This window comes from Pteropus alecto, unplaced genomic scaffold (assembly GCF_000325575.1).
Source record: "Pteropus alecto unplaced genomic scaffold, ASM32557v1 scaffold86, whole genome shotgun sequence".
Taxonomy (NCBI): Eukaryota; Metazoa; Chordata; class Mammalia; order Chiroptera; family Pteropodidae; genus Pteropus; species Pteropus alecto.
The window spans coordinates 19,902,370-19,927,137 of NW_006442109.1; the positions used below are offsets into that span (position 1 = coordinate 19,902,370).

The 24,768-nt window shown below is 35.4% G+C and overlaps 1 protein-coding gene and 1 pseudogene across 1 annotated transcript in view; both read left to right on the plus strand.

Annotated features, from left to right (window-relative positions):
* The window catches only part of MYO5A (myosin VA), a 165,176-nt gene that overhangs the window by 70,084 nt on the left and 70,324 nt on the right, over nucleotides 1-24,768 (plus strand). Inside the window, exons 6-12 of the mRNA XM_015595836.2 lie at nucleotides 2,860-3,016; nucleotides 7,334-7,477; nucleotides 9,701-9,782; nucleotides 10,397-10,504; nucleotides 12,278-12,384; nucleotides 20,511-20,776; nucleotides 21,372-21,453. Of these exons, the coding sequence (XP_015451322.1) occupies nucleotides 2,860-3,016; nucleotides 7,334-7,477; nucleotides 9,701-9,782; nucleotides 10,397-10,504; nucleotides 12,278-12,384; nucleotides 20,511-20,776; nucleotides 21,372-21,453 (946 nt within the window). The remainder of the gene's footprint in view (nucleotides 1-2,859; nucleotides 3,017-7,333; nucleotides 7,478-9,700; nucleotides 9,783-10,396; nucleotides 10,505-12,277; nucleotides 12,385-20,510; nucleotides 20,777-21,371; nucleotides 21,454-24,768) is intronic.
* On the plus strand, nucleotides 21,991-22,109 carry LOC112469676 (annotated as a pseudogene).

The window sequence follows — 24,768 nt, forward strand, 5'->3', positions numbered from 1 at the left end:
GAGTTTGGCCTGGCTTGGAGTACAGGCTGTGGCCAGTCCAACATCTGATAAATCAATTGCAGGGTTAGTTCGACTTTTAGATCATAGTACTTCAGATTTTGAGGGGGACTTTAGATGCCATTTAAGCTTAAAGATGAGAAAATTGTGACCCAAAGAGGTCATGTAATTACTCAAAGCCATGAAGCTGGTAAGTGACAGAAGCTAGAACTGGAATCTGGATTCAAAGAAGTTTATATGATGGAAGAGTGGTACTCATTTATATATTGGAATGCTCTACCAGGCTTTGGAAAAAAGTTAATTCTCTCTGCCAAAAAGTCAGCAAAATATAAGAAATAACAAAGTCCCTTAAAAACATTTAAAAGCTATTGGTTATGTGGACAGAAGATCCTAAATTGTGGAAAAGAAAATGTATCTGGCATATGCTTGACATTAGTGTCTATATGTGGGTATTTGTACAAATCTCTGTAATACATTTGAACAATCTTGATCTTATGGCCTTTAATATTTTTCTTCTTCCCCATATAGTAGGAAAGGGTTTTTACATATGAATCTTTAGTTTGTTTGATATAAAAGTTTTTCATTAAGATTTGAAATAGCTTTTCAAAGGCAGTACAGTTTAGAGCAGTTCCTATTAAAATTTCCTTTTCATCAGATTATTGGCAGCCTCCTCACCTAGTTTGCTATTAGAAGAAGTGCTGGGAGACTTTTGTCAAGTTAGCTATCACATAGGGTGTAGTGACAGAACCAATCATATTGTAGAAGGTAATCTGAAGACTGCTGATATAGTCCCTTGATTAATATATTAAAAGGATAAATTCTGAGGACATTTAAATGACTGAAAAAAGGACAGTGGCACCACAGTGAGAACTGTTTTACTAGAATGATTTATCTTGAAATCAGCCAAAAATGAACAGTGGCAATGGAGTATCCAAGACAGTCTAGAAATTCAAATAATAAGGAAATGAGATGGTGAGTATGAGGTTCAAGGAAGTTGAACCTCATTATAAAATAATCATTTTAAAAATAATGTTACGTACAAACTTGTACTATAATAAGAATTAGACATTCCTTAGTGTGTCATCAAGGTTCTCCTGATTTTCCACACAATTTGGGAGTCAGAATGTTAGGAACAGGCTGCTGCCTGGCCCTGTTAGAGTGATGTGAATGTATTTATTAGGCCTGTGTTGGGTATTCCCACCACATTTTTCAAGGTCTGTAAAATAAGGCAGTGACCTTCATTTTCTCAAAGAAAAAAAGAACCTTTTCCTTAGAAAAGTCCTAAATTTCTACTCTGGAAATTTACTAACATGAATGGTTGATTTCCTACTACTTTTGTATCTCTTAAACCCATTTGCCTCTTTCAATTGTGATCACTACAACTTTTATTTAGACTTTGATAATTGTTCATCTGGACCCTCTCGCCACCCATATTCCACATTGCTGCCAGAGTGATTTTACTAATTGGGTTGTGTTCTTTTCTGTTTAAAACTCTGCAGTGGCACTCGATAACCTTTAGGTGAACTTCAAATTCCTTAACATCTCATGTAAGACCTTTATGATCTAGTTCTTGCTGACTTCTGCAACCTTATCTGCTGTTGCTCCATGTTTCATCCAAACAGAATTATCTGCTTTTTCCTAACTTCTCATGTGTCTGAGCCTTCATTTCCTAACTTCTCATGTGTCTGAGCCTTCTTCCCTGACTACCTGCTCCTTCTCAGTGCCCCATCATATATAATTTTGAAATACTAGTCTGTCTTTTCTGTTAGAGCATCAACCACTTGAGGATGCAGATCATGGTTCATGTAACATATCTCTAGTATTTAGCACAATGTTTGGTATGTAGGAGGTGTTTGATAAATATTTGTTGGATAAATAAATCTCTTTTCAAAGATAAAAGGATCATCTTCTGTAGCAGAATAACCTTCCCATCTTGTGGCCTTATAAGTTAGTTCTACTAAAAACTTTTGAAGTCATCTTGTTTCTTTGTAAATTAAGGGCACAAATGATACCACCTTTCATTCAGTTATTTCGACGAATTAAAACTGACTGCTAGTTTTATCTCAAGAAGTGGAAGTTTCCTGCTTATGTCCTACTAGAAATCATAGCCAAAGCAGAGAAGCTGATTCTTAGGCTAGGTTGCTCATTGAAGTTCTATTTACTGATAATCAATACACATTTACTGAGCATTTGTGATGTGTCAGGCTCTGGACTAGATGCTGGATATTAAATATAAACGTGACATAAGTCCTTATCCTCAAAGAAATGAGTCTTATGAACAGGTTCATCACTAAGAATTTTTGTCATTGTGTGAATGAATTAAAGGTAACAGTCTTGGAGTTCTGACATATTTGAACAAATCGGCCAACAAATGAACCATTTCTTCTCTGGCAGTGAGGATACTTTAGTAGAAGATGGAGCTTGTGGGAGACACTACTTTATGGACTATCAGCTAGTAGACAATTTGTAATTTTAATTAAATAGGATTTTCTTCCACGTTCCTTTGCTGTGCCTCCATTCTCTTCTGAGGTGGTTGACAACAGCACTGTAATATACCAAAATAATTCTCTAGGAATAAAATAGTATCTTTGAGTTCTGTATACACAAAAAATTCAGAGACCCTCTATCCTTAGACGTGATGCTCTCTAATTTAATGCTTGATATCTTCTCCCTCTCTGTTCATTGTTAGTTTATAAGTAGCTATTTTTATTAGGACTTATCATTCTTAAGTTCCTTCCCACATTGTTGCATGTATGAACCAGCAGAAATTCACCGTGACTCATTGATGAGAACACAGAGAAGATAATGTTAATCACATTCAGAAGCGGGCAGCACTGTCAGTTATTCTTCTTTGTTTTACAGAGATGAACGAAATCAATCCATCATTGTAAGTGGAGAGTCTGGGGCAGGAAAAACAGTCTCAGCTAAGTATGCCATGCGATACTTTGCAACTGTAAGTGGTTCTGCCAGTGAAGCCAATGTTGAGGAAAAGGTCTTGGCCTCCAACCCCATCATGGAGGTAAGACAGTGGCAGCCTTGGCCTTCTTATTATATTCTCTTGTTAAAAAACATGTAAAAACAGTTGATTGATTCAGCACATGTTAGAAGGTCTGGGATCTCTCTTTCACTAAAAGTAGAATACTTCTCCATGTGTTTGTAAGAGATCTAGGAAAAATAGAAGTTCACTAAGGTAGACATTTTGAGTAAAGTCAGCTAAAGAGGAATCTACTTTATTTCCTCATCCTGAATAATTAACCTGACATTGAATCGTTGCCTCTAAATAGCTGGCAGTGGTACTTCGTTTTCCAAAGTTTCTTTCTTATTAATTGACTCTATCGTTCCTTGTACTAGAAGTGTAAGTTACTCATTTCTCCCAATCCTGAGTTCTTTTTTAAGCTTCTTCCAAAACATAGGAATTACTGTGTTCAAGCATGAATGAGTTTCATTATTCCTTTGCCCACATTTCATTTTGTATACTTAGTCCAACCTATTTTGCTATAAAGTTTTGATTTTTTTCCAAATTCGAACTGTAAACTTAAATCGTGACCTTGTAAACATTTTTCTTCTTATTTCTGTCAAGCATATCACACAGTTTTAGGTCAGAAAAAGAAATTCGGTAACTATAAATTCTTGAGAAAGGAAGAACCACAAAAGGCTGTCCTTTCAAAAGTGGAATATGTATACAAAGTAGAAATGCTTATGCCAAAGAAAATGGACCTGTTTGTGTGAGATTTGGAGTATTTTAGGATTTGTAACTAGAGTATTATTTGTCCAATATGATTTTAGGAAAGTTACATGTTTGTAAGTAGTCCTGTTAAATGGAGAAAAGTATATCTCATTAAATGGAGAGAAATTAGTTTGGACATGCAGAAACAAACCTTTCTTATTAAAAATTCAAATTAGCATTTTTATTCATATTTTTTTCCTTTCTCAAGCCTTATTTGTCACCCAGACACAGATGGAGTTTAGAACTGGCCTGGTGCACCTGTGGTACAAGTGGTTTTTGCAATAATCAGTCTAGAGGTAATTGTGCCTGGTTTGCAGTGCTGTGTGTAACACATCAGAACAGAATGCCATGACCCCTATGCCTACAGAGCTGCCCCTAGAGCAGCAGGACTTCTATTCTTGGGGTCAAGAGATCAAGATAAGCGGGGAAGTTAAGAGGCCTCCTGGACTAGGTGCACTATGGAAAGAGAACTGGAAAAGTTTTCTCAAATGGCATGGACAGGAGGAAACACGTTTGTGCCAAAAGAGAGTAGTAAAGATTTTAAGCAACTATGAAGATTTGTAAGCATTTAAGCTACAAATACAGTAGTGGATTACACTGGTATTAATATTGGGGAAATACAGAGCCAGTTTGGGGTTTGGGGCCAAAAAACAACTGGGCTTCCTACTGTATTTTGACTTTTTCTTGGCTATGACAATGAATTCTTAATATATGGCAATAGTTTAGGTCATTCTTAGTCCTTAATGTTAGAATATCCCGTGGTCTTGATTGTGATGGCATCAAAGGAATCTCATCTTTTCTAGGCCTAGATCATATAATAACATAAGTCTGGTACAAACCTTCTAGAATATGTCAAGTTAAATGAAATATTTTGACCTTGCTATATTTCTTTTGAAAAATGGCAACATCAGTTTTTCTACAACACAGGTTTGAGTTGTGTTAGTATGAGTGTTATTAAAATTTTGGAATGGCCACAGATACTACTTTTTAATATGCAGTTGTAAGGAATTTACCCTGTTTGCTAGGATGAACAAAAAAGATAAAGGCATCAGTTATGCTTAGCTACTTCCTGCTATATTATTGTTTAGTTTCTCTATGAGAATTTTTAGTAAGAAAATTTGTTAAAGAGAGAACTAATTTTCAACAACTACAAATTAAGCCATCCCATTTTCAAAGATTAAAATGGAATATGGGACTGAGAATGCTGACAAAGGGTTTATAGTTACAGGAAAAAACATAGGTAAAATATTGAATATGTGGCCCAGAAAATTTTTAGCTTTAAACCTGCCTTGAGACTATGCCTCTGTATTAGAGTTCTTTACTATGATGTCAAAAAGGCAGGTCCAGGTCTCTAGTGAGCTGCTGAAACTCATCATTGGATAATAAGCATCCTACATGGTTAACATCATAATGTTTTAAAAAGCAAACTATTCTTTTTGCAAAATACAGATGGTGTACAGAGAAGTGATTCTTTTTGCTCTATTTTATCTCATTTTCCTTTTCTCCTGGAAACTTTCATCCTAAGATGGAGTCAGAGATAATTCTTGGGCCACACTGGGTTCTTAATAGTTCTTTTTTTAATCTTCAGTAACAGTAGATGAAGAATTTCATTTCTATTTAGTTAAGAAGAGTAACTCTGTCATCATTTCACTGAAATCCATAATAAAATCAAGACCATAAAACTTCTTTCTTTTAGCAGTTTCTTGCTGATTGAAATGAAAATAGTATTAAGGGAGGCTGTTGTATAAACACTACTTATAAGGCAGAGGGAGCAATTAGAGGGAGTGGACAAAATGTATTGTTTATATATAGAACCTTCCTATATCAGGTTCAAGGCTTAGAATCATATTATTTTATTTTTGAAAAGGACCCTAGGGCTCATTTATCCTAGTCAGTTTATACTTGAAGCACTAAAACTTAAATGATGGCAAGTTGGTAATAGGGCCTGGTCTGATACTCACATCTTTGGATTTCTGTTTCACTTGCTTCTTCTGCCCTTCTTTGTTCTATGTTTAAATACCTTCTACTCAAAGACAAAGGAGTCTATTTCAACCCTTGTCTACCCACTGTCTCTTCACACAGAGTGTAGTATTGTTTTAGCAAGTTGGCCACTCTGACTCCTACTCTGAGTAAGTTGGAGAGAGATAACATATGGAAGGTGGGATAAGAGTCAGGAATGAAGGCGAAGCTATGACTCACCCTTCCCCCAACTTGCTTAGCTGGGGAAAGGAAAATGCCTAAGACAGTGCCCGGTAAGCACTCAGTAACTATTACTGCTGCTTCCCATGCTACTCTATGTAACTCTTCATCTGCTCTTTGACAGAATATATTGCATTTATCATTAATTTCCTTTTCTAAACAAAATAAAAATAATGGGAACAAAGGGAGACTTTTTGATGTGCTTTTTATAATATCAAGAAGGAGAATATCTGAGTGAATATCTGTATTGTTCAGTTATCTTAGGCTACATTAGATCACTCTGTTATTTTGCTGGGAGGATAGCTTTCATCATTCTTTCCATTTGAAATGTTAACCTGAAATATAGCAGTGTTCTTATTGCTGAAACAAAATAGGGCAGTACCTGCCCTGTATTTCAGAGAGTGAAAATACATTTTCTTTGATGGATCAGAGAATCTAATGTGTTGACTTTTGTGGCTATGTTACTGTTTTCATCACTTATAGTTGTATTGTTTTTTAACACTCTAGAGCATTTTCACATCTTTCTCTTTGCTATGGCTTCAGTATACTAATCCTAATAGTCACAGGCTTTACGCAAGTGAAAGATATTACTCTTATGAAATTATCATATTAAACATTTAATATATGCATCATGTGAACACTTGCTTTCTTAACTACACCATGTTTTTTGCTTTGCCTTGAAAGAAAAATGTATAGAAGCATGCTACCTAAATCAGAAAGCAGTACATACGCCATTTGAAGATTATATAAAAGATTAGCAGAAAGTTACATTCTCTGTATTCTATAGCAAATCTTTTGCAAGTTAGATACAGCTATCAAAATCCAAAGCCAAATGTTATTGTATCTGGTTTCTGAAAATGGCTAATACTCTACAGATAAGCAGTACACTGGAGCTTTTTTGTCACAGGATAAGATGATAGAAACTTCTGGCTAATGAGATCCTGAACACTAGAGCAACATTCTCAGGAGAATATTAATTTGTCTTAATCAGCTTATTTACATAAAACAGACAAAGATTTTCAAGAAATCAAAACTCTGACGTTTAACTAAGACGGCTTGTGCCTTAGAAGCTCCTGCGCCCACCCATTCTCTTTTTTTGCTGGCATGAATATGTTCAGATACTGCAAATGCTGTATGAAAACCTCACAGCTGCTGGTTTATGTTTACTGTTTATGAAAATAATTGTGTGAGAATAACAAGGCAGATACGAACTATTACTATATAGCTGTGTGGTTGTGCAGTGAGCAAAACATACACTTCTGTCTGCAGGGGCAAAATTGGTTCTGTTCTTAAAAGAATCTGTTTTAAAGAGTTGTGTTCTATTGTATCCTTTTTCTCCCTGAACCGACTCTATAGATGATATGTCATGAACTGCACTACTAAAATCTTATTTTTTCCTTTGCTTCTTAGTCAATTGGAAATGCTAAGACAACCAGGAATGATAATAGCAGCCGTTTTGGGAAGTATATTGAGATTGGTTTTGATAAGAGATATCGAATCATTGGTGCCAATATGAGAACTTACCTTTTAGAGAAATCTCGAGTGGTGTTCCAGGTAAGCTGGGCATGTACACATATATATACTTGTGTTAGATTGCCATATTAATTCCAGAGCTCACACTTACTGGTCTGCATTTTATTTCCAGATACTCTTGAGCATATTATGATGATATTACTACAAACCACATTTGGACTGAAACGTGTAAAATGATGCCTGTTAGAGGCAGGAGACTACCCATTTTAATAATAGTCTGTGGGACTAGGCCCTGGTTTAGGTTTCAGGGTTTTGACATTATTCTTCAGATACTTGCAGGAAAAGACTAGTTAAAAGGTGCTATTAGTTTAGTCTTATCTTTCATATTTCCCAGTTCATAGGAAAGACATTGGTTTATGCTTTCAATAAGTTACAGTCTGAACTCAGGTCAAGAAAAAAATTCTTTTTCTCTTTCCTTCCTTCTCCTCTATTAGAATATTATATTATGATATTGTTTAGGTAGAATAATGAAAGTTAAAAAATCTTCACAACTGAGTTGTGAACTGCTGTCACAGAACACACTCAAGTCTGTGTATAGGATTTCATTCACATATCTGCTCTTGATCCTTTATTTTTATTTGTAAGTGGGAAATACTACATATTTATGGGTATACCAAGGAAATGTGTTCTTACCATTGGAAAACTCCCCCAAAGGGCCCCTGGTGACCCACCGCATGCTGTGGGACCTGAGTTTCTGTAGCCCCTTAACTGGATGCCCAGTGCACTGAAGTTCAGATTCCCTTGGCACTGCCATGTGCCAGAGTCTACAGTTTCCATTGCTCAAGTCTGTTGTGGCTTTGAAGGTATCTGAGAGTCATACTGAGAGTCATACTGAGAGTCATGTTTCAGCAGCCTGTAACTACCATGGCTTTGACTTTGATTTGTGTCTGATTTGTGGCCACCTAAACTATAATACTTGATTGTATAGTATATAGTAAAGCAATAGTTACTCTCCTCCATTGATCTAATATGATACAGGTACATACAGGGCAGTGGTAATATGTATATATATATACTTGTAAAGGTTTAAAAAAAAAAAGCTTAGTAGCCAAAAGAAAGAATGGGGAAAATTTGTAGATCTAAGAGACGATTAAGTGTAAATAGTACAGATTTGATTGATAGGTAAACAATTAAAGGTTAAGTGAGTATGGTGACCAGAGGCTTGTAGTGCTTAAGACAAAACATAAAGATAGGCCTAATCTTGTCTTATCTAGAGATATTGAAGCAATTCTAGCTGTTTCCCAATCGCCAGAGCTAAATAATATCTAGGATGTTGGGTATGTCAAAATAAGTCAGACAGAGAGCATAATTGATATTGTCCTTCATGTACAAAGACAATCAAAGCATTTCTATACATCCACCTGCTTTTCTAGTTGGCTGTGAGCTGAACTGTCTGATCTTTTGCCTAATCATGCTAATGATCACTGGTACATTATTAATTTGTTCAGTGTCTTCTGACCCTGTTGTAGATTTTCTTTACCAGATATCAGCCCGCTTTGGGCATCAAACCCGACTTTGGCCTTCCTTGCACTATTCTTTAGTCAACTGAATACAACTGAATAGCAGAATTCGAGTATATGATAGTAGAGTCTCAAGATTCAGTTTTGCATGAATATAATATTATAATATTGTTACAACTGTATTTCTAAAGTATGTAAGTGGAAAAACTAAGACTGTCAGGAAATACTGCGAAATGATCTTAGAATTGTACATGATTTATTTTCTATTTTATAAGATAGTTTATTGATATTAAAATATGTAGACTAAAATGATATAGAAAATGTAGTACATTTGTGGATTTCTTAAAACAACCACAGTAGATGGTTCAGTCTATAAAATATTGCAAAGATAGGATATTCTTTTTCATTTGAAGTGTTAGGAAGATCGTGAACCTAAGAGGATACTCTGAGAAAATACTGAGTATTCCAAAAGAAATAGTTTTAGCTTCCCCCAAAGGCATTGATCTCTTATGACAATGCCATACATAAAGCTGTTCACTAGTTCAAAAAGCATTGCTATCAGATATTTTACGTTGAATGTGACCAACAGACACGTACTCACATATGTGTACTCACACATGACTAATAAATCATATGATTTAGTAATCATTATGATATATTAGGAAATTTGGGAAAGGACAACTTATTGCACCGAGATAGTTAAATATTAAAATTCTATTTTATGATCGAATTTTCTGAGTTTGATATTAAAATTCTGTAATTGAAAACTCTTCTTATTTCAAAGGCAGAAGAAGAGAGAAACTATCATATCTTCTATCAGCTTTGTGCCTCAGCAAAGTTACCTGAATTTAAAATGCTGCGATTAGGTATGAATATGGCATTAGATTTATTGCACTGGTATTGTTTTCTGTTAATTTCTGAGTTCATAAGCTTACTTGTTAAAAAAGAGATTGTCTCATACTGAAATATTTATAGATGACTTAAGAGGTCTGCAATTAGCTTCAAGATAAACCCATGGGATGGGGAAGGAATGAGTGGCTGTATAAATGCAACAAAATTGGTCTTGAGTTGATACTTGTTAAAGATGAATGATGAGTACCTAGGGGATCATTATACTTATTTCTCTACTTTTGTATATGTTTGAAATTTGCCTTGATTAAAAGAAAAAATTTTAAGGAGTTTATGTGATAGAGGCCTGTGAGGTTTCTCATGAGGGCAGTAATGTGTTTGAAGCATGTAGATTGAAATAAAACCTATTTAGGAAAGGACTATCAGTTTCACCAGTTAGAATAAATAAGCTACAAACATTTTACTTCATCATGTAATTTTGAGTTTTGAGGTCCACTGAAAACAGAGGCAGTGGAATTCCAGACTCTTTGTACTTACTTGTTCTATCACTTCCCCTAATTCAGAGTGGACATGAGGGTAGAAGTCAAGTCTTTTTCATGTACTGCAAATCTTTTATTTTCTTAAATTGCAGGAAATGCGAATAACTTTCATTACACGAAGCAAGGTGGCAGTCCTGTGATTGAAGGAGTCGATGATGCCAAGGAGATGGCACATACCAGGCAGGCCTGCACTTTGTTAGGTAATGTAATTTTATTCTTGAGTTCTTATGAGCTATAGCTTTTTGACTGAAGAAACCATTGTTTGTAATGTTGATTTAGCTTCATATAAAGTAGTGAGTATTGTTGAGAGATTTAACTTGCTTATAAAACACATTTGGACAGCAAATGGGCACGAGGTTTTTTTTGGGAGGTGATGGGGACTGCTCTAAAATTAGATTGTGGTGATGGTTGCCTAACTTTATAAATTTACTAAAAATAATTGAATTACATGCTTAAAACAGGTGAATTTTAAGGTATGCAAATTATCCCTCGATAAAGCTATTTAAAACACATTTAGGATGTCAGTGGAGGTAGGACTAATTAACTCTGCTTAAGTTTTTATGAAATCTGAAACCTAGAGCTGAATGAAATGAGTTCCTGTGCAAACTCACATTTTATATGTTTTTTTGTTTTGAGTTTTTTTGTTTTTGTGGCTGGGAAATGTGGCTAGGAGGCAAAACAATGTATTACATGTAGTTTTGTGGCTGGGAAATGTGGCTGAGCTGGCTAGGTGGCAAAACAATGTATCACATGTAGTTTATTCTATTTTTGAAATGGCTGAGATGTCACTGGCTCGTTTCCAGTATTAAAAAATATTGGGTTTACGTATAAGTAAATTATTCTTTAGAACTGTAGTGCTCTAAATCTTTACAACTTTAGTGGTAAATTATTTATTTAAAAACCTCAAAATATGAATAAATCTAAACTCATATTTTGAAGAGTACCCTGAAATGAGTTAATTTAATTTAAAAATATTACTAATCAGAATATGGTCCAGGACCACTGTAGAGCTTGCAAAAATTCATAATCTCAAATCCTACCTCCGACCTACTAAATCAGAGTCTGCATTTGAACAAGATTCATTGGTGATTCACATGCATATTAAATTTTGAAAAACACTGCTTTACTTCTAGGCCTAAATCTGTTTATAAATAGAAAATTAGAAATTTGAAAAAGCTGTAATGCAGGAGGTGGCAAAAACATTCATTATAAGATCCAACACTCAATTACCCTATATATGATTACATATTTGAAAATAATTTTACTATTTTTATTAGCCTGTAAGTATATCTGATATTCTGGAAGTTATTCTATTATTTAAAAGTGAAGCCAGATCTGATTAAAAACCAAGAGCTATCCAGCTTTCTTATCCTAGCTTATCCTTCAGGTCTTGCACTAATGCTGCATATGGACATTCACTCATCAGGGTGGGGTACAACACCAGCCTGAACACTAATCTTGGGATCTCTTTGACTTATACTTGTCTGTAGTTAAAAGAAGTAATTAAATAATCTGACTTAAAACAGCTTTATTGGACTACAACTTGCATTTCAAGTAGATATAAATAGAAAAGGTAATAGTATTAGTAAAATATTTAAATCTAATGTGTGATAATGATGATTATAATCTGTGTAGCACTTATATGTGTCATATATAGTGTGTTAAGTATACTACATGGCTTTTCTCATTTAATGTTCGCAAACACCCTTGAGAGAGTTACAATTATTCTCTATCTCAAAAGAGAAAACAAAAGCATAGAAGGGTGAAGTTACCAGCCCATGTAAGCTGAGCCCGGCCTTGAGCCCAAGTCTGTCTCACTCCACATGAGAGAAGTGTTGTTAAGTATGACACGTTATAATGTGCCTGATATCTGGCAATATTCAACTGTTAAAAATAGGCTTAAAATTGTCTGTTGTAATTGCTTAGTTCCTGTTTTAAAATTAATCACTTGTTCATTTACTCTGTTGTTTCAGGAATTAGTGAATCTTATCAGATGGGAATTTTCCGGATACTTGCTGGCATCCTTCACTTAGGCAATGTTGGATTTACGTCTAGAGATTCAGACAGCTGCACAATACCTGTAAGTTTAGAACAAACATAGTGATAGCAGTTGATTTGTATTTTAGTTTTGTCGATTCTTCATGGAAGAAATATATTTGAAATCTCCATCAACATTATCAGAGAGATATATTATCCAAAGTAAAATCTCGAACTGAAAATAGAGAAATATGGATTCTAATCCCTGGTGCACAATGACTGTGTGTGTGTGTGTGTGTGTGTGTGTGTTGTGTGTGTGAGAGAGAGAGAGAGAGAGAGAGAGAGAGAGAGAGAGACAGACAGACAGATAGACAGACAGTCAGACAGACAGACAGAGAGGTAGAGACTCACACTTGGATACATGTCTGATCTGTATAAGCAGAGGTGGGAAAAATTAGATATGCAAGTTGGATTGGTAAATCAAGAGAGAAGGGTTCATTTGGAATAAATACCAAGAACTGATAACTTTATTTGTGTCTCTAGTTACGGAAGTGTAATATGGTTAAAACCTATTGAAGAAACCGTTAGCAGTGGTTATTTCTGGGAAGAGGGACTAGTTGGCTATGGGATGGGGTGTCTTCACTATGATTTACATACTCTTCCACACCTAATTGTAACAGCACACTGAGAATTAAAACTCAAATCCATTTGTGGAAACATTTGTTTAAAATGTAATAAACCTGACAGTCTAAATTGTCCTCACTGGGCATTCGTTATTTGCAGTGTTTGCTGATCACTGCCATCAAAGATACACACACACACAGAGACATATTTTTTCTTAGGTATCTTTTAACTTTATTAAAATGGAGGAAGTTTTAAAATAATTAATTCTTTTTTCATATTGCTTCCTTATGGATTTTTTTAAATTGTTTATTGGGGTAACATTGGTTAATACAATTATATAATTTTCAGGTATACATTATAATTTGATATCTATATATTCTATTGTGTTTACCACCCAAAATCCAGTTTCCTTCAGCTACCATATATTTGATCTTCTTTATTCACTTCACCCTCGCCCTATTCCCTTATATTTGACCCCCTTTAACTGTCTACCTAATATCTCCTCCTATACCTCCCACCCTCTGGTAACCACTAGTCCATTGTCCATGTCCATGAGTCTCTGTTTGTACTGTTCATTTGTTGCTTTTAGGTTTATATCCCACGTATAAGTGATATCATATGATTTTCAACTTTTTCTGTCTGGCTTATTTCGCCTAGCATGGTTATCTTGAGGTCCATCCATGTTGTCACAAATGGCAGTATTTCATCTCTTCTTATGGCTGAGTAATATTCCATTGTATATATGTACCACAGCTTCTTTAGCCAATCATTTATCGTAGGACACTTTGGTTGCTTCCGTGTCCTGGCCACCATGAATAATGCTGCTATGAACATCGGTGTCCAAATATCTTTTCGGATATGGGTTTTCAAGTCTTTGGGGTAAATACCCTTTAGAGAGATTGCTGGATCATATGGTAGATCAATTCTTAGTTTTGTGAGGAACCTCCATAGTATTTTCCATAGTGGCTGTACCAATTTGCAGTCCCACCAGCAGTGTACCTCACGGATTGTTATAGAAGACAGTCTTGAGATTTATGTTTCACTCTTCAGAAACCTGCATTGATATTAGCAAATCTGCATGTAGACTCGTGTGATTTAAATTTGGGTAAATTCGACTTTAATTTTGAAGTATGTTTCAGTATCTCTGTCTGAATTCAATCTCAACTTTATTCACTCTGTGTTTTGGGGTGAATTGCTTAGCTTCTCTGAACCTTAGTTTCCTCATCTGTAAAATGAAAGTCCCTTGGTGTTCTAATTGACTTTTGAGTTTTGGACTAGGTGCTCTGATTGACCTTCATGCTGAATTAATTACATTTAAAACTGTTTTTTAAATAAATACACAAGAACTACTCAGAGACCAAAACTAGGTGAAAATAGAAACTCAGAGAACAAAGCAGAACCCTAAAGCTAGAACTCACTTTGAGGGCATTTGCTGAACCCAGTGACCTTGAACTTTGGTTTTCACAGCTAATTGGAGTGCAGGAGACTAAAGACAATGCCTAGGACTTACATTAACAAGGTAATGAATAAGGGAATCCTTGCCTAAAGCTGAGACCCTAAATGGGGAACTGGTAATAAATCTTCCCACCACTCATTTCAAGAGTTCAAAGAAAAGTTAATCTGGCTCAAACTTCGGTGCTAAGTAGAGGAGGAAAAACCAGTTCCCTAAATATTTATAACAGTGAACTGACTTTCACACATGCTCCCAGACTGTTTCATAGTTCCTGTGTGGTCCCAGAAAACTACATACAGAAAACTTAGCTTAAATTGGTCCTGGATTGGTCAGGCACTAGATCCACCTTCAAGCTAGGCCTCAGTAGAATCCCATGATAACAGTTACAAGAAATATCAACTCACAGTAAAAAAACAAAACAAAACAAATAACAAATTCCACAATCAAACAAAATAGAAGGAGCTAGATAAAGAGTCAAACCTATTAAGAATGCCAAAAGAGATTAATAGCAGATTTGACACAACTGAAGAAAGAACTGTTGAGTTATAAAATAGACGTGAAGAAATTATCCAGAATGCAAGATAGGACCCAGTAAAGAGAGATGAGGATAGAGTAATAAATTCTAATTTTAGTCTAATGAGAATTTCTAATGGAGAGAAATAAAGAGAATGAGACAGACATAATGTTTAAAGAAATAATTCTAATGAATTTCAGAAATTGTGAAATGACACTAAACCACAGATTTGGAAAGTCCAAAAAATCCCAATTAGAATAATAAAAAGAAATACACTCTAGGCACACTATAACAATACCAGAGGCAAAGAGAAAATCTTAAGACAGGCAGATAGATAAGACATGTTACTCTTGAAGAAACAGCAAGTAAACTGATAGCTTACTTTATCAGCTTGAGCTAGAAAACAGTGGACTACTATCATCATTGTTCTAGAGTAAATAACTAATAACTTAAAATTATATGTCCAGTAAAAATATATGTCCAGAATGAGGAAAAAATAGAAGTATTTTTAGACTAATAGAAATTTGTGAGAATTTGTCACCAATAGGCCCTCACCAAAGGAAATTTTAAAGGACATAGTTTAGGCTAAAGGAAAGTGATCCCAAATAGAAGTTCTAAAATATGAAAAGAAATGATGAATCAAAAAAACTAGTAAAGTGCAGGCAAGTGCAGATCAAATTTGATTAATTAAAACAATAATAAAAATCAATTATTATTATTGCAACAGATAGAACTCCCCACAAAATACTTACTAGTTACAAAGGGAAAAATATCTTTCCAGTGGAGAAGTCTGGTGGACAGTCCCTTAACCAACATCATAAAACTTCTGATACGGCACACTGAGGAGAACACAACATCCTTTTCCTGGTATTCCTGCTAAAAAGGCACAACCCAAATCTGATTATGAGGCAACCTCATACAGACTCAAATTGAGGGACATAACTTTAAAAAAACGCCAGTCACAAAAGTCAAAAAAAAGTAAAGAAGTGTTCAGAAGAAGTGTTCAGATTAAAAGAGACTAATGAACCATGATAACTAAATTCAATGAGTGAATTTAGATTGGATCCTAGATTATAGAAATATTTGTGTGTGTGTGTGTGTGTGTGTGTGTGTGTGTGTGTGTGTGTGTGTGTGTGTTTCCACAGAGGACATTATTAGGTCAATCAACAAAAATTGAATTAAGGAGAATGGGGTGAAGGGTTAAAGGAGTACAAATTAGTAGCTGATGGATGGACATGGGGATGGGGAGCACAATATAGGGAATGCAGTTAGAATGAATATGTTGGCTAGGTGGAGGGTCAGAGGAGGGAGGGAGCAATTGGGGGGGGGACCCTTTTACGAACTATATAGATGTCTAACCAATGTACTGTATACTTGAAACTAATTAAAATTTTTTTAAAAATTGAATTAGATCTGCAGGTTTGATAATAAGGTTGTACCATTGCTAATTTTCTGATTTTGTTCATTTTACCATAGTTATGTAAGATAATGTCTATGGTTTTTAGGAAAAGTAAACTGAAATGTTTAGGACTAAAGGGCTATTATGTTTGCAACTTACTCTCAAAAGGTTCTGAAAAAATAATGTGTGTGGATATGTGTGTGAAAGAATGAGAGAGACAGAAAAGGATACAAGTAAATGTGGTTAAATATTAATACTGTATTTAGGGAATCTGGGTAAAGGGAGTTCTTTGTACTATTCTTGAAACTTTTCTCTTAGTCTAAAATTAGTTCAAAGTAGAAAGTTAAATAAAATAAAGTGAATCACCAACCCCTCCTCCCCCCAGAAAAGATAGAACTAAAATACTGGATAAAGTACTATGTAAGGCCAGTCCACTAAGACTGGGAGACATAGAAGCTCTACCTAATACATAAAAATAAACACAGGGAGGCAGCCAAAATGGGGAGACAAGGAAACATGTCTTGAATGAAAGAACAGAACAAAGCTCCAGAAAAATAACTAAACAAAATGGAAACAATCTCCCAGATGCAGAGTTCTAAGCTCTGGTTATAAGGATGCTCAACGATCTTAGTGAGAACTTCAGTGAAGAGATAGGAAAGATTAAAATGGTGATAGAAAACATAGAAAAGAACCAGTCAGAAATGAAAAATAGAATAACTGAAATGAAGAATACACTAGAGGGATTCAATAGTAGACTAGATGAAGCAGAGGATCGAATCAGCGATTTGGAAGATAAGGTAGCAGAAAACACCCAATCAGAACAGCAAAAAGGAAAAAAGAATTCCAAAAAAATAAGGATATTTTAAGGGACCTCCAAGATAACATCTAGCATACCAACATTCACATCCTAGGGGTACCAGAAGAAGAAAAGAGGGAGCAAGGAATTGAAATTCTATTTGAAGAAATAAGGACAGAAAACTTCCCAAACCCGATGAAGAAAACAGACATACAAACCTAGGAAGCACATAGAGTCCCAAAAAAGATGAACCCAAAGAGGCCCACACCAAGACACATTATACTTAAAATGCCAAAGGTTAAAGACAAGAGAGAATCTTAAAAGCAGCAAGAGAAAAAGCAATAAGTTACCTAAAAGGGAGCTCCCATATTTCTCAACAGAAACTTTGCAGGCCAGAAAGGATTGGCAGGAAATATTCAAAGCGGTGAAAAGCAAGGACCTACAATTAAGATTACTCTACCCAGCAAAGCTATCATTTAGAATAGAAGGACTGATAAAGAACTTCCCAGACAAGAGAAAGCTAAAGGAGTTCATCACCACCAAACCAGTATTATAAGAAATGTTAAAGGGACTTATTTAAGAAGAAGAAGATAAAAAATATGAACAATAAAATGGCAGTGATCACATAGGTATCAACAGTTACTTTAAATGTAAATAGGTTAAGAGATCCAAACAAATGATAGGGTGGCTGAAAAGATAAGAAAACAAGATCCTTACATATACGGCCTATAAGAGCCTCACTTCAGATCGAAAGACACACAGACTGAAAGTAAAGGGATGGAAAAAGATATTTCATGAAAATGGAAATGAAAACAAGACAAGAAAAGTTGGGTTAGCAATACTTACACCAGACAAAGCAGACTTTAAAACAAAGGCTAGAACAAGAGACAAAGAAGGGCCCAGTAATCCTACTTCTGGATATTTATCCAAAGAAACCCAAAATACTACTCTAAAGGGACATGTGACTCTATACATTCATTGCAGCATTATTTAGAATAGCCAAGATATGGAGGCAACCTGGGTGTCCATCGAAGTGGATGACTGGATAAAGAAGAGGTGGTACGTATGTGCAACGCAATATTACTCAGCCGTAAAAAGAATAAAATCTTGCCATCTGCAACAGAATGATGGACCTAGAGGGTATTGTGCCAAGTAAAGGTCAGACAGAGAAGACAAATGCTATATCATTTCACTTATACAAGGAATCTAAAGAACAAAATGAACAAACAGAAACAAACTCATAGATACAGAGTGCACTTTGATGGTTGCCATATGGGAGAATGGATGGATGAAGAAGTAAAAATTGGTAATTACAAAATAGTCATGGGGATGTAAGGTACAGCATAGAGAATATAGTCAATAATATTATAATAACTAGATTTATCAGGATGATCACATCGGAAGTTATATAAATGAACAATCACTATGTTTCACACCTGAAACTAATATAATATTGTGTGTCAGCTGTAAATGAAAAATAAAAAATTATTTAAAAAAACAAAACCTAGGTTTAGGATGGGGTTTTTGGAGTTAGTGTTATTCAATTACATTAAATTAACTAATATAAGTTAATGCTTTTATAAAAATAGAAACAAATTATAACTTTCAAACTAATAGAGAGGAAAATGGACTGACAAACATAATTCAGATATATCAAGAAAGAGAGAGAAAATTTTAGAAAATGTGTGACAACTAAAGGCACAAAATAATTACAAATGGACTCATGTTTCACTTAAAATGGATTGTCAGATGGATTTAAGAATTCAGGTATATACTTTTGAAAGAAGCATTCCTAAACATAAGGATGCAGAAAGTTTGAATATAAAAGGTTTAAAAAAGACACACCCTTATAGCTAGAAAAAAAAACTGGCAGAACTGTATTAATACAGGACAAAATAGACTTTGAGGCGAAAAACAGCACTAGAGATAGATAAATCAATATGAAATGATAGAGATTTTATTCACCAGGAAGATGTGATAGTTCTAAAGTCGGATGTACTTAATGACATAGCCTCAAAAAATATAAAGCAAAAATCAACAGAAACCACAAGAAGGAACAGAGAAATCTATCATAATGGGAGATTATTGACTTCTTTAAATTATTGGTAGGTGAAGAAGTTCAAAAATTAGTGAAGTTACAGAAAATTTGAACCTTGATTAAATAAAACAATTTGGTAACACTATTCAAATAGACTATTTAGAGTACTGATCCACTTCTAAATGATGTCAAATCATTCATATACATATGTGAATATACATTGGTATATATGAATGAAATAAGCTGTTTATTTAAGGAAGTTGAACAATAGTGCTGATTCGTATCTGAAATAATCGCTTAGGGGGAGGGGAGATGAAAGAAAGAAGGGACTGCTTCAGTGAAAAGGGTCAAGGATGAATGTGTCAGGAGACCCAGATTCTAATGACAACTCTGACATAAATTGGCTATTTTATTTTTGGCAAGCTATGATAGTATTCACCCTGCCTATTCTCCAGGAATGTTATCAGATTCAATTGAAACATGTGAGTGAAGATGTTGAAAATATAATACACTAACATGGATTAAATTTAAAAACTATTTATTGAATACTTACTCATGTAGGGCCTTTATAAGACATTGTAGGGGATAAAATGTGATTAAAGAGATTCTAATGTAAGAAGTCACACAATTAACTATCAAGTTATCCGTTTAAAACTCTTCATTGTCCTCCCATAGCTCTCAGGATAAAATTCAGCCATGGTATAGCCTCTGCCTGTCTCTCTGGCTTCATCTCATTAATCTTCTCTCTTACTCAGTTTTAGTCCTTCATGTTGCTGTTAGCCCTCCCACCGCAGGATTTTTACATCAGCCATTCCCTCAGCTTGGAGGACCCTTTCCTCCCCCTTTCACTGAGCTAACCCCTTCTCCTTCAGATCTCAACTTCATGTCTCAAGGCAACTGTCTTCTGCCTCCTTCAATAGGACACACTCATTTCATATAGACTCTTAGTATAGTGTCCTCCTTTGTAGTAATTTTACACTTTATGAAACAATCATTTGATTAGTATTTATTTCCCCTAGGACTATAAGTTCTAGGAGGATAGGGGCCATGTCTGTTTTTGTTTCCTGGCATATAATAGGTACTCAGTAAATATTTATTGACAGGCTGACTGATTTTCTGATTGACTGACTGAATGAATGTGCCTCAAGAGAGAAACAAATACTATGAAGAGACAAAGGAAGAGGTAATTTTCAAAATGAGTTCTAGAAGAGATTGCAAAAGGCTGCCTAGATGCTGGTTTAATGGATGATTGTGATTATTATCACTGCTCAGCTTTCAGCAGTCTTGGTGTTTTTTATAACAAAGAAATTGCTGGGTTTTATTTGTTATCACTTTGTTAGTAGTATTCAATAAATTCTTATTTGATTGATCTAATCATAGGAAATAACCCAATCTCTTTTGGCAGCCTAAGCATGAACCTCTCAGCATCTTCTGTGACCTCATGGGCGTGGACTATGAGGAGATGTGTCACTGGCTCTGCCATAGGAAGCTGGCTACTGCCGCAGAGACATACATCAAGCCCATCTCTAAGCTGCAGGCCACAAATGCCCGTGATGCTTTGGCCAAGCACATCTATGCCAAGCTCTTTAACTGGATTGTAGATCATGTCAATCAGGCTCTCCATTCTGCTGTCAAACAGCACTCTTTTATTGGTGTGCTGGACATTTATGGGTAAATATATTTGGCTTTCTTACCGAAACGGTCTGCCAGAGAGCATTTCTTTCTAGAGATTTTCTGGAAAGAAAGTACATGAGTATTTGATTCTGTCTCCTACTGGTAAGGAGAAGAGAAAATTAGAAGAGAATTTCTAAAAGTCTAATTTCATTTGCTAGTTTGCCTTCTCTGAGTACCCTTCTTTAACTGTTAAAACCCTTTCTATATATTTGTGCTTTTCATTGTCTGGTTCGGTTTTTCAAAAGAACCTCTATGATCTCTATTTCTAGTTCCCTTCTATGTGTATGTAAACACCATGAGTCTGTACATGGACAAGAGCAATGGCTTTTCCATAATTCTGAGTGTTTCCCACTTCAAAAACTCAGCAGCTAGAGCCCATAAGAAATCTCCCTGCCATTTGGCAGATGCCTCTGTTGGGTACATATACCATGTTACTGACTTAAAAACCCTTATCTTCACTGATGTGGAAAGAAGGTTTCACAGTGTTGGAGAATTTCCCAATTCTTTCTTTCCAGTGTGCACATTTTGAATATTTTAGAAAAGCTATCTATTCCCTTTTCTCCTCTTCCCATATTATTTTTTGGTTTTACAGATTTGAAACATTCGAGATAAATAGTTTTGAACAGTTTTGCATAAATTATGCAAATGAAAAACTACAGCAACAATTCAATATGGTAAGAATTTTCTTTCTTGAATAATATTCTGTTATAAATTATTCTCTTGAACTCCTATTCTGCATTTAAAGTCCGGCTCCTGAAATGAAATATGTGCTACAATTATTTGAGGTTTAGAACAGCTAAACTACTGAGGAACTTATGACTAATAAATAATGCAATGTTGGGAAAATGTTTATGGTCCAGCTGGGATTCAAGGTCATTCTTGGATTGCTGTATAAAAGTAGTGAAAATTTGGTTCAAATAAATTGAATGAGGGAAGCAGGAAGTGTGTTATGTAGTTACATAGGAGTATGAGTCCAGGGAGATCCTTCAGTTTGTTGTTCCTGAGGCTAATTATATGTGGAGTTTGGCTATTTTAACTCTTATTTGTATTAACAAGATGTCAGAATGAAAAATCAGAACATATGTTTGAGGGATTCACCAAGACAGTGGCGATGGGAATATTTTGAGAGTAGCTCTGTAGTAATATCAAATATCTTAGAGCATTAGCATGGTGTTGGAGGACTTGGAGGCAATTAAAAATGAGGGGTTCCAGTCTATGGCCATGCCACCCTGAATGTGCTCGATCTTGTCTGATCTCGGAAGCTAAGCAGGGTCGGGCCTGGTTAGGACATGGATGGGAGACCACCTAGGAATACCAGGTGCTGTAGGCGTTTAAAAAAAAAAAAAGGGGGGGATTCCAGACTGTAGCGAAGAGTACAGACCCCGAGGTGAATGGCTTGGGTTAGAATTCTACTCTGCATTGAATATTCAGGGCAAGTTAATTGACCTTCCTGGCCTTAGTCTCCTCATACTTATAATGAGCATATAAAGGTACTTACTGCATATAGTTATATAGATTAGATGAGTTAAGATACGTAAAGTGCTCAATATACCAGGCACAGTTCTAAGTGCAAGTTAGGGGTGGTTATTAGTATTGATGAAAGAAGATTTTAAAAATGATTGACCCATAGGAATTGGAAGGTACATGGAAAAGAAGAGAGCTGAAGGACAGGAAAAGAACCCTTAATAAATATCCTCATCTTACAAAGAGAGAAGACAAGAGGTATAGTCTGTTGCTGATAAAAAAAAAATAGAAGTTTAAAGATATTTTAATTTACAAAATTCATAAAACCAAAAGAAGATCTAAAGATAATTTCAGGTGGGTAGAAAAGGAGCAAAGAGAGGTGGTGTATGTGAACTTAGACTCATCTATCTTATCAAGAAATCAATATATAATATTTCAAATGAATAAATCAAAAAATAGCTGATAAACATATTCTTTAAAGGTAAACATCAGAAGAAATAGCTAAGGTTGTTAAAAATGGTTGCCTCTAGGGATTGAGACTAGTGTTGGGGCGAGATGGAGCAAGGGATTGTTGCTGGTCATCATAAAACCTTTAGACTGTTTGATTTTTTTTTTAAATATTGCATATACTTTGATAAAAATTTAGACCATCTTTATTTAGCAGATTAAGCTATTTACACAGTAAAATGACATAGAGGTGATCTTAAAACCTTAGGCTTATGACTATTTCTATAAGAATGTAATGGCTGTAGTTTCATCTCTGCATAGGGAACATTAATAAAATCCTTTCAGAAACTAAATTGAGCATTATCTTTTCTCAAGGTTTTTTCAGGGTTTCTTAATACTTTAATCAATGCTACTGCTCTTTTCCAGTATATTTTATCACAAGGTTACTCTAAGTATAGGAAACCAACACTACCTCATTAGGGACTGGCTACTTTGTCTATTTCTCAAAGGTCTAAGGTCTCAGAATATGTTTCTGATTCTCTTCTTTTTCTTTCTTTTTTCCTCTTTCTGTCACCTTCCCTTCCTCCTTCCCTCCCTTAATCCCTCTCTCCTTATCACTCACACACACACACACACACGTACTGTATCTTAGCTTTTCTCTGCGCAACTCCTCCACTCCCTGTTATTAACATATTCTATCCTTCTATTCTGTACATATTTTCTTTACCTAAAGATTTCTGCTTCCTCACACATTTCAAACTTGCTGTGAACCCAGCAGTGGTGGCAGTGCTACTTCCATTTTCTTATTTTGTTTACCTCCCATTCTTCTTGGCTTCTTTCAGCTTCAGCTGTTAATTGCCTGTTTCCCAATTCTTACATCCAAGAAAGAGAATCTGATTAACCCAGTTCATTTTTTCATTAGAGGTCTCTGGCAATAGAGTGCTGCTCTCAGGTACCCACACTTGGTCTAGCCAGACTGGGAACATGGGGTCTCACAGTAAAGAAGTTGGCTGCTTCTGGCTGCTTCTTCATCAGGGGCTGTGGGTGGGACAGTGGGCATGAGAAACATGGTGATTGACATATTTAGTGCTTGGGGGCATTATCGTATTGACGAAGGATCTTGTCATATTGAACCTCATACCCACCTTGTCCTTTTGACAGTTGAGCATCCAAAATTTTTGAGGCCCCATGGACTTTTAAACTTAGAAATAGAGAGGTATGTGAGAAACAAGCCCTATTTAAAGTCTGGAGCAGTGTTTCTGTTGTCAGTGTGGAGACTACATATAAATTAATGAATTAAAAAAAAAAAACAACGGGCTCTTTGTTTTAGAAAATATTGGTGCCATCAGTCAGGTCATCCTACTGATACATGGTGCCATATTTGCCTTCTCTTTAATCAAAAGAACAGAAGAAATTTGTTTTTTAATTAGCATTACATAAATATTCATACAGTTGACCTTTATTTTTGACTAAAGCTTATCGCAGCTGGTTAGACTATAAATGCTGCAAATGAGTCAAGAGTGGCATTATAATAAGTATAGAATAAAGTGGGAAAGTTTCAGATGATTGAGGAGAGTATCAGAAGTCTTGGTGACACCTAAGTTTCATGGGATTTTGGGTCCTAATATGTGTTGTCCGGTCATAGCCACAGAGGGCTGATCTTCCCGTAAAAGTAACAAGATGTGTGAGAGAACCAAGGAAGACAAAGGAGACAAGTAAAAGAAAGAAACCCCCAAGAACTAACAAGTAGAGGTCATTAGCATCTGCAGAGACTGGGTGGGCTGCATTGGCTGGGTGGCCTGAAGCAGGAGCTGCAGCAGAGGTGGGCTTGCCTTTCTCACCTGGACTAACTTAACTTCTGTTCAAATGCAGAGCTCAGGTTACACAGCCCTTCCTGAGAGAAGCCTTCCCTCACCGCCCTATATCCAAACTGACGAGGACTCTTGTTCTCATAGCTCGCATTATTTTCCTCTGTAACATTATTACATTTGTAATTATATTTCTGTGATTATTTGATTTCTGTCTATTTCTCCTACTAGTTTCCAAACTCCATGAGGGCATAGCTCACATCTATTTTG